Source organism: Castor canadensis, chromosome 14 (genome assembly GCF_047511655.1).
Source record: "Castor canadensis chromosome 14, mCasCan1.hap1v2, whole genome shotgun sequence".
Classification (NCBI taxonomy): Eukaryota; Metazoa; Chordata; class Mammalia; order Rodentia; family Castoridae; genus Castor; species Castor canadensis.
The window spans coordinates 25774967-25785179 of record NC_133399.1 but is presented as its reverse complement, the minus strand read 5'-3'; the positions used below and the strand labels follow the sequence as shown (position 1 = coordinate 25785179).

At 51.1% G+C, this 10213-nt stretch overlaps 1 protein-coding gene across 2 annotated transcripts; it reads right to left on the bottom strand.

The window, feature by feature from the left end:
* Nucleotides 1-790: 790 nt before the first annotated feature.
* Nucleotides 791-9548, bottom strand: Rab3d (RAB3D, member RAS oncogene family). 2 transcript variants are annotated; one of them, XM_020173256.2, is made up of 5 exons: nucleotides 9352-9548; nucleotides 7441-7735; nucleotides 6740-6858; nucleotides 6527-6651; nucleotides 791-3837 (listed from the first exon to the last, which is right to left on the bottom strand). In XM_020173256.2, the coding sequence occupies exons 2-5, from the start codon at nucleotides 7666-7668 to the stop codon at nucleotides 3650-3652; spliced, it is 660 nt and encodes a 219-aa protein (XP_020028845.2). In that variant the 5' UTR covers nucleotides 7669-7735; nucleotides 9352-9548; the 3' UTR covers nucleotides 791-3649. The 2 variants fall into 2 exon arrangements, with proteins under 2 accessions (XP_020028845.2, XP_020028846.2); XM_020173257.2 differs by having other exon boundaries at nucleotides 9411-9544.
* Between the last annotated feature and the right edge of the window lie 665 nt (nucleotides 9549-10213).

Here is a 10213-nt window from a genome sequence, read left to right as displayed (position 1 = left end):
GGCTCAAGGTGTAGGCCCTGAGATCAAACCCCAGTATCACAAAAAAAAAAAAAAAGTATGCTTAGTAAAAGGATCTGGGTTCTTTTCCCAGCACCAAAGAGGAGAAAAAAGAAGAAAAAGAGGCTGGGGGCAAGTGGTAGAGCACCTGTCTAGCAAGCTTGAGACCCTGAGTTCAAATCCTAGTTAAAAAGAATAGAAAAACACTGAGGAGAGGTTGAAGTGCTAAACAGGGAGGCCAATGAGATGGTGGAATTTGCACAAAAATCTGAAAGAACGGGAGAAGAGCCATGTGGGTACCTAGGATAAAAAGCATCCAACCAGTGCGAAGGTCCAGGGGCAGGGGCCTGGTTTGTTCAAATAACAGCAAACATGTCACATGGTGTGACTGGAACAGGGACAAGTACAGGGAGGCCAGTGGGTAGCTGAAAGTGGGGAGGCGGTGAGTCAGACCATGCTGGGCCTCCGAGTCACAGGGAGTCTTTGGCATTTACTCCAAGTAAAGTGGGAGCCATGGAAGGTTCTGAGTGGAGGAGAGATTCATTGCATCTCAGATCCTCACAGGTACCCTTACTAGGAGAGTTGGAAAATCACCACCCTCCCTGCCTTCCATAAGATGCAACTTTCTAGAGCCTAGGTGGTGGCCACAGGGCACAGTGAGAAGCACCCCCCAGGCCTTATGACAGCTCTGTGCTTCCCAAATGGCCCTCCACTGACCATCTACTTAGCAGAGAGCCAACACCCCTTTTCCTGGAAGCCTCATTTCACTAATGGAAAGAAAAGAACAAATGCATTTGGGCATAATGGCTTTATTTTGTTTCTCATGTGGGGAAAAGTGCATGTCTTTCCAAATTGGCAATCAAGAAATTGCTTACACAGAAGAGCCACATTCAGGCCAGAATGGAGGGCCGGGGAAACGGCCAGCCAAGCACTCATTCCAGATGGCTTCAGAATGCCAGGGAGGGGCCAGGAGTGGAAGTGTTGCTTTGATACCAAGATCAAACCTGATCCCTGGTTTTTCTAAGTGGAGGATTAAGGAAAGACAGAAGGACGTGATCTCTGGAGAAGAAAGGGAAAGAAGGAAGGGAGGGAAGAAAGAAGGAAGGAAGGAGAGAGGGAGGGAGGAAGAGGAGGGAGGTAGGAAGGAAGGAAGGGAAAGAAGGAAAGAACAGAAAAAAGACCCTCGTGAAGGTCATGACCATTTCCACGAAAGCTACCCATGGAAAGACAAGCCACTACCAGCTAGGAAAGGGCGCCAGTGGGCAGCTGCCCCTGACCGCATTCCCCTGGGGCTGACAAGTGGTTTTCCCACAGCCTCTGGTTGAAGTTCTGTGTACAAACTCAACAAGTCTTCATCGCCCACCTCTATCATCTCCAAGGATATCGCTTGGGTTCCCTACGGATCCCCTAGAGTTAAACCCTCCTTCTATAACTATAAAATTCAAAACTGCCTTCTTTTATAGACAACAACCTAAAGGTTCCCACATTTATTCCCAGGCTTCAGAGAACCCCAAGGCAGTGCTCTCTGCTGCTACTTGAAGTTCAGCTATTGAAAAGTTATGTAAACAGAAAATTTAGGTCAGTCACGTTCAAGTTGCTGCTAAAGCTGTTTTTCCCCCCCTTGGTGGGACTGGGGTTTGAACTCAGGACTTCACACTTGCACAGCAGGCGCTCTACTGCTTGAGCCATGCCTCCGGTCCATATTGCTCTGGTTATTTTAGAGATGGTGGTCTCAAAAGTATTTGTCTGGGCTGGCCTCAAACCGAGATCCTCCCGATCTCAACCTCCCAAATAACTAGGATTTCAGGCATGAGCCACCGGCGCCCGTCTAAAGCTCTTTATTTTTTTAATCACACAAGGTCTGTCCTCAGCTGATGGCAGACTTTGGCCACTGTTTTGGGGGTAGCAGCTCAGTGACAATGGACTGGCCAACAAAAAAACCCGACAGGCCATGTTGTAGCACAGGACTCCCCCTTTCGTTAAGCTATTTTGACTTTAATATTATAGCAAAAAAAAATTTTATGACCCCTCACCTCAAATATTCAGATACCCTCAGTTGGTGTTCATAGAATTTGTCCATTTCACTTCAGTCACTTAATTTGGCCTACAAAGATAACCCTCAGTGGCGATCTATGCCTGGTATGGGGGAAATAAATTTGAACTTGTGAGCCTTGGGGCTCACACATAATCTTGGGAAGGAGGCGGTGCTCATAAATGCTGTATGAAGTCACTCTGTTTACAGAGACTAGGGGAGTGGACACAGCCCCTGACATAGAATCAGAGAGCTGAGGACACAAACTCGCCACTTAGGCCACCGTCACAGTGTTGGTTGTGTTATTGGGCAGAGGGTGGGGTGGCGGTCAGTTGGTTTTCAGGGCAGGAGGTACCATGCCACCAGAGTTTGGACTTTGGTGGGCAGGAAGACCGCCGAGCTAGCTGGGGAGGTAGGAGGGTCAGAAAATAGGTGGTCCAACTGGATTTATTCTCTGAGTAGGGGGTCCAGGAAGATGGGAACCCCAGTAATGTGGACTCTTGACTTTGATCATACCTCATCCCCCATCCACTTGCCAGCTGGATCCAGGAAGTACAACGGAGGACAGTAGGTTATTTAACTGTACCTTCTCACCCCTCATTCCTGACCCCAAAGCATCCCATGGAAAGATCCAGGATTCCCTAGGCCCACTGGTGACACAGTTTAGGAGATGGACACTGGGTCTTCAAGTTGGAGAAGCCTGAGTCCTGACATCAGAAAGTCACCAGCAAGCCCAGGCTGTGGGGACATTGCTCAATTTCCTTCTGTCGCAGGATGTTAAGATTTGGAAAGATCTTGCTTAAAATACAACAAGCCACCAAGGCCCCAGTCTCCTGGCTCTGAGGTGACCTGGCAGACAGCCTTGAGCAGGAATGCTAAAGGTTGGCTAATTCCCAGTCCCACCCGATATGGCCAGAATGTTCTAGAGATGCAATGGGTTCATCAAAACAAGGACAGGATCATGGGTGGCATAAATTCTGGGGAAGCTCAGAAGGCACTTTGGAGTCACCAATGCCGGGGGTGGTCCTGACTCGGCTCCCTTCTATAACATGCTGTTTTCACAAGTAGATGGTCTGTAAGCTGAGGCAGGGGTGTGAAGGGGACCCCAATCATCATCCCAGCTTGGAAACTTGGAGTCTAGGAGGTTCACAGGGTGGGTTCAAGGCCAACCTGGGGGAACCTGAGAAAGAGGCGCCACTTCCACTCTCCATGGATTAGCCCAGAAACCCACACCATGTGACAGCATCAGCAGGCTCCTGACACCAGGCAGTGTCCAATGAGGAATGGACTAACATAGAAGGCACGGAGGATGTCCCTCCATCAGGTGTGGAGGGACATGCGGCCCAAGGCCACCCCATTGAAACACCTTGGAAAGCAGTTAAGTTCATGCAGGGTAACCCAGGTCCCTGCCGGCCATGCTGAGCTGAACCCCTGGGGTGTGCGGCCTGTGACCCGGGCTGAGTAAGGCAGCACGGAGAGGGAGGGAGCCAAGCTGGAGGAGGAGAAGGTGGCAGGCAGGAGGGAAGGGGTGCCCTGAGCTTGGAGACAGCCCTGTGGCTCATGTCTCAGTCACAATCCCTGCTGAGGCAAGAGGGGATGGGTGGGAGTCGAGGGCCAGTTCTAACAGCTGCAGCTGCTGGGCTGGGGGGCTGGGGTGTCCCCCAGGGTCGGGCCTTTGCCATTGCTGCCTGGGCTAGAGTTGGGCTCCAGGGACTCGTTCATCTTCTCACAGATGACATCCACCAGACGCTCGAAGACCTGCTTCACATTGATGTTCTCCTTGGCACTGGCCTCAAAGAACTCAAACCCTGTGTGGACAGAAGGTGGGGACCCCATGAGCCCTTCTGGAGTGATAGAGTCTTGTCTGTGGCATCTCTTGAACCTGAGCCAATCCCAGTCATACTTTTTTGTTTTAATTTTTTGAGACAGGGTCTCACTAGATAGCCAAGGCTGGCTTGCAAGTCTCAATCCCTCTGCCCCTGCTTCCTGAATGCTGGGATTATAAACTTGTACCACCAAGCCCAGCTCAGCTCTGCTCTTTGTCCTGCTTTGGGGATTTGGCTAAGTGTCTTAGCCTTTCTGAGCCTCAGTTTGTTCATCTGTAAATCAGGAACAAAGGTGCTGCTGAGGATGATAATAAAATTGTGAGGCAGCAGCCAGGCAGAATGGTGCACACCTGTAATTCCAGCACTCAAGAGAATCTGAACTTTGAGAACATTCTGGGCTACATAGTGAGACACTGTCTCAAAAACCAAAATAACAGTCGGGTGCTGGTAATTCACACCTGTAATCCCAGCTACACAGGAGGCAGAGATCAGGAGGATCGAGGTTCGAAGCCAGTCTGGGGAAATAATTCTCGAGACCCTATCTTAACAAACCTATCACAAGGGCTGGTGGAGTGGCTCAAGTAGTAGCATGCCTGCCTAACAAGCATGAGGCCTTGAGTTCAAACCATACCACAAACAAAACAAAACAAAAAAGAAAAGAAGGCTGGCAGAGTGGCTCAAGTGGTAGAATGCTTACTTAGCATGTGTAAGACCCTGAGTTCAATTCCCAGTACTGAAAAATGACTGAAGAATGACAGAGAGCTTGGCACCGGTGGCTCACACCTGAATCCTAGCTACTTGGGAAGCAGAGGTCAGTTTGAGGCCAGCCCAAGCAAATAGCTCTGAGACCCCATCTCCAAAATAACAAGAGCAAAATGGGCTGGATGTGTGGCTCAAGTTATCGAGAGCCTGCTTTGCAAGTGGGAAGTCCTGAGTTAAAATCCCACAAAAGACAAACATGGCTGTGTTCCAGGGAAATTTCACTTGGAAACTTTTTCTTTTTTCCCATGCAAGCACTTTAGCACTGTGCGACACACCTACTCCCTACAAGCATTGAAATTTGAGGACAGAAGGTTTGGTTCAAGCAGTAGAGCACCTGACTAGGAAGTATGAAGCCCTGAGTTCAAATTCCATACCATCAAAAAAAGAAAATTAAATTAAATTTAATATAAATTTCATATTTACATTTTTTATGAATCTCTCTATGAGATGGAAGTGCTAATTATCCTGATTGATCATTACCCATTGTGTAAATACCAAATTATCACACTGTATTCAGTACATGACAATTATTATATGCAATTACTGTGTCAATTTAAAAAAATTGTCCAGGAAAGGTGGATCATGCCTATAATCCCAGCTACTCTGGAGGCAGAAATTGCCTCACACATTGAGGCTAGCCAGGGCAAAATGTTAGCAAGACTCCATCTCAGTTAATAAGTGGGGTGTCCTGGTACACAGCACACCTGTAAGTCCAGCTGTGAGGGAGGTATTCGTAGGAGGATAGAGGTCCAAGGGCTGGCCCAGGCAAAAACACAAGACAACTGAAAAATAACTAAAGCAAAAAAAGAGGTAGGCGTGCCTCAAGTGATAGCCCCCAAAAAATGAGGGCTGATGCAGTGGATTGAGTGGTAGAGCACCTGCCTAGCAAGTCTGAGACCCTGAGATCAAACCCTAGTACTGCCAAAAATAAATGAATAATAAATAAATGAAATTTAAAGAGGAAAAAAAAAAAAGAAAAATCTTACAGACACTTAAATGGATAATAAATTTCACATCATGAAATATTATTGTTCTTTTTATTTTTTATTTTTCCCTATGTAGCTGAGTCTGGCCTTGAACTCATGATCCTCTTGCCTCTATCTCCTGAGTGCTGAGATTACAGGTGTTCACCATTATACCCTGCTTATTTTTATTTATTTATTTATTTTTGTGGTACTGGGGCTTGAACTCAGGGTCTACACCTTGAGCTACTCTGCCAGTTTTTTTTGTGTTGGGTTTCTTCGAGATAGGATCTCATGAACTATTAGTCTGTGCTGGCTTCAAACCTTGATCCTTCTGATCTCTGCCTCCTGAGTAGCTAGGATTACAGGCGTAGGCCATCAGTGCCTGGCCCAGCTCATTATTTTTATTTTTATTTTTTTCAACCATTTAAAAATGTGCTTTCTGGTTTGCTGGCACATGCCAGTAATCCCAGCACTCAGGAGGCTGAGGCTGGGGGCATGACAAGTTCTAGGCCTTGCTGGGAGACCCGTCTCAAAACAAAAACATGCAGAACAACAAAAAGTAAAAATTGGGCTGTGGGTAGAATGCCTGCTTAGCATTTGGGGAGCCCTGGGTTTAATTCCCAGAACAAACAAACAAAAAGAGCCATTCATGTATTGCACTGGGCTGAGGTCTGTTTTCCCTGGAGCCCCATAAAAGAGACTAAAGAGAAAAATCGGTTGCCTTGTTAGGATCCCAGGGTCAATCTACCCCGGTTCCCAGGGCAAGGGAGGGGTTTCTGTAGATGAGTCCCCTGAAATCAAATTCAACAGAGACGGTGGCATACAAGATGGCATACCCTGGGTATTTTTCTGGGTGGATCCTCAAAGAGTTGGTGACTATTATTCGAGCTGGGACCTGAGGATGGGTATGAGGGTTTGGTGATGGGGGGCCCTGGGGCACTAACCAAGGTCATCAGCAAGTCTCCTGCCATCCTCAGCTGGTACGACACGCTCGTCCTCCAGGTCACACTTGTTCCCCACGAGGATGACCTGGGCGTTGTCCCACGAGTAGGTCTTGATCTGTGTGGCCCTGGAGAGTTGGGGGGCATGAGTGAGGGGGTGGAGGGTGGGGGAGGGTAAGGGCAAAGGTCAGGGCTCAGTGGTGAGCCAGCACTCACCAGTCCTGCACAGCGGCAAAGGACTCCTGGTTGGCGATGTCATACATGAGCAAGAAACCCATGGCTCCGCGGTAGTAGGCTGTGGTGATCGTCCGGTAGCGCTCCTGGCCTGCTGTGTCCTGGAAAAATGGCAGTCAGCCGGCCTGAAGCCACCACTTCCTCACCCAGCCCCTGACTAAGGGACACTGCACTGTGCTCACAGCCCTGTCAGATGGGGTAGACATGGATTTATTCTCAAAGGGACCCCCTGGTTTAATGGGAGAGACGTGATCCTGCCCTGGACGTGATCCCAGTCAGAGGGGTCACTGGCCTCTCAAAGTTAAACCAACTTAACCACCACAAATGAGCCAACTGGGCCGCAGGGAGCCATCTTGCTACCTCCTGGTGCTCTTGCTATCATGATGACCATTACCAGCTGCTGAGTTTGGGGGCCGAGGGTGGCTCTGAAGGCCAGGCAGACAATTGGGGATCCCTGGGCTTGCTCTTGGGTTAGTACCATCCCCCTTTTCAGGCCCTCGACAGGCCACCCAGGACAAGGCATGTCCCCCCACCCTGATGAATTCACCTCATAGATAGCAGCCTCCTCCTCAGCCGGGGCCACTCTCCTGCCACCAGGAGACCCTGCCCACTGCCCTCGCCCTCTAGGGAGCATCACTGGAGAAATCCCTCCCCCCAGACCCACAGACAACCGCCTGGCCTACCCAAATCTGTAGCTTGATCCTCTTGTCATGGCGGTAGACGGTCTTGACCTTGAAGTCGATGCCCACGGTGCTGACAAAGGCGGGCGTGAAGGAGTCGTCAGCATAGCGGAACAAGAAGGATGTCTTGCCCACACTGCTGTTGCCAATAAGCAACAGCTTGAACATGTAGTCAAAGTTCTGATCAGCAGCATCACGGGGGGCCGCAGGGTGGTCTCCAGCTGACGCCATCTTGGAGCTTGACAGGAACCTCTTGGAAGGGGACCTCAGAAATCCTCAGATGGGAAAGACGGGAGCCCTACCAGGGGAATTGATTATAGCTCCAATGGATCCACCTGGCCTGGGTTCAAATCCTGGCTCTGCCCGTTGGAAAACAACTGCTTGCATCACTTTCTCTGATTGGACCTCAACATTCCTCTTTTGAAAAAGGGGATGTTTGTCACAGTCCCTATCTGAAAAGGCATTGGCTGGGAGCCTCAAGTGAGTTTCTTCATTCATTCAACAAACACTTGCCTAGTCCGCCTCTGTGTCAGGCACTGTTCACCGCAGACATAGCTATCAATAAAGTACGGAACAGCCCACAGGGTAGCCACGTGCCTTCCAGTGCGACATCATTAATATACCTAACGGTCATAAAAAAGTACCCAGCATATGGTCTTCACTCAGTAAACGCAACCACACAAAGGCAAAATTGAACCATTGTTACAGAAGCTTGACGGCTCCTATCTTGAGGCCCAGAGACCTGGCAAGGGGTTCAAATTCAAGGCCAGGGATGGGGAGGGGGGCACAGAGGCTGCCTTCTCTGGCCACTGAGGAAGTCTGAAGCTGCAGGTGTGGACTTTGCACCCAGGGTATGCAGCTTGTGTGGCCCAGGTGTGAGCTGGGAGGGGGGAGGAACCTGCCAGCTGGACAGAGCCCCCCCCCCAGGGGGTGTTGACTTTGGCCAGGTGTCTGCTTCTCCACCCCCAAGCCCATTTTAACACTTTTCCTGACATCAGGGCAAGGATTTTGGCTTTTTTCTTTTGAGACAGCTCAAATCTAAAGCCCCAGCTCGATTTCCAAGTGGGTACCTGCCATTTTTTATTTGTCAAAGGGGCCGGGCCTGTCTCCATCTGGCCAAGGCTGACTCACCACGGTTCCAGCCCAGGAAGCAGATGTGAGAGTTCTCAAGCCCAGGAAAATTATCCCAGCATCGAAGTATCAGAAAGCCCACTACCACAAACACCACCCTGCTCCTCTGGTCCTTCCTCTCCAGGCAAAGGATCCCAGGGCCAAGCAGCCCACACCTAGCTTACTGCTGCTTCTGGGCCCAGCATGCCCCCTCCACCCCCAGCCTAATTCTGGCCTCAAGGCCTCAGTTTACCTGTCTACCGCTGCTCCCTGAGCTGATGAATGGAGCGTTCACAGATAGGGAAGCCCAGGCACGAAGCGATTTCTCAACAGCCATTGGGGCTTTTTTTTTTTTTTTTTTCCCCTACCATTTTCAACAGGGACCCAACCAGCCCCACCCCGTGTTCCGGGAGAACGAGTTTGAGGAGGGGCAGAGAAGCCGCCCATTGGGCAGGGCTGCCAGGCTGTGGCCCCCGCCCCATCCCGCCTGCATGGGTCACCGGTCCCACCTCTTCCTGACAATCTCCCACCTGGCACTAGGTAAGGAGCCCCAGAGAGCTCAGATCTGCCTCTTATCAGTGGTTTTGGGGCGCCCCAGCCGGTGCAGGGGAGCTCAGCCGCCTCGCCCCCATCACCATATGGTCCCAGCGCAAGTCCCCCAGCTGGACCCTCTACCCCGCCCGCGTCCCATCAGCGCGGCCGGATGAGCCCAGCTGGGTGCGGGCGAGGGAAGAGGCGTCCCCCGCAGCCCCGCCTTTGTTCCCTAGGTCCCCGGCCCTCCTCCCTGCCCCCCGATCTCCAGACCTGCAGGAACGCGCAGGAGCTGAGCGGGGTGCGATTCCTCCCGGGGAGGGGGGGGTCACCTCTTGTCACTGGCCGCTGGCCACCGGGATCCACCTCCCAACTTGCTGCGGCCTGGCCTCGGCGCGACCCCCTCCCCGCAGCCGCCACCGCCACCGCCGCCGCCCGCAGCCACCCGGATCCCGCGCCGGCTCCGCCCGGGCGGCTGGGGAGGGGCCGCGCTGGGGCGGGGCCTAGCCGGGGGCGGGGCCTGTAGACAGCAGGTGGGCGGGGCTGGGGCTGCGCCGCGCCTGCAGAGCCGGCCCCCAACAATCAGCATCTCCTTTTTCCTAACTACAGGTGAAGAGGTCCTATTGGGTGCCCAGCTGTTAAGAGTGAGGGAGCAGGAGCCGGGTTCGAATCCCACAGCCAGCATTTTCTAGTCTTGTGCTATTGGACATATTACTGAACCTCTCTGGGCTCAGTTTCCCCGTTCGTCAAGTGGCCCAAAGCAAGAGTACTCACTTCACAGGGTTGTGTGGAGATTCTGATCTGAGTTAGTGTTTGTAAAGTGCCATATCTGACCCTAGAATGGGCTGCATCCTTTTGCTACTTTATTAATTTTTTTTTATGGGACTGGGATTTGAACTGTGCTCTACTAGAGTCAGTCCATTTTGCTCTGGTTATTTTGAAAACAGAGTCTCATGAACTATTTGGTTAGGCTGGCCTCGAACTGCAATCCTCCTGATCTTAGCTTCCTGAGTAGTTGATTACAGGCGTGAGCCACCGGAACCTAGCTCCTCTGCTAAGTACTTTTAATTGCTCTTGGAATTAAAACCCCCTTTTACAAATAAGGAAACCAAAGCTCAGAGAGAGGCAGCTCCTT

Coding starts and splice junctions, on each gene's coding strand:
- Rab3d (XM_020173256.2), bottom strand. CDS start 7,668: ATGGCGTCAGCTGGAGACCACCCTGCGGCCCCCCGTGATGCTGCTGAT. Junction 6,859..7,440: donor GGATCAAGCTACAGATTTGG/GTAGGCCAGGCG, acceptor CCATTTTTCCAG/GACACAGCAGGCCAGGAGCG. Junction 3,838..6,526: donor GAGACTTGCTGATGACCTTG/GTTAGTGCCCCA, acceptor CTGTCCACACAG/GGTTTGAGTTCTTTGAGGCC.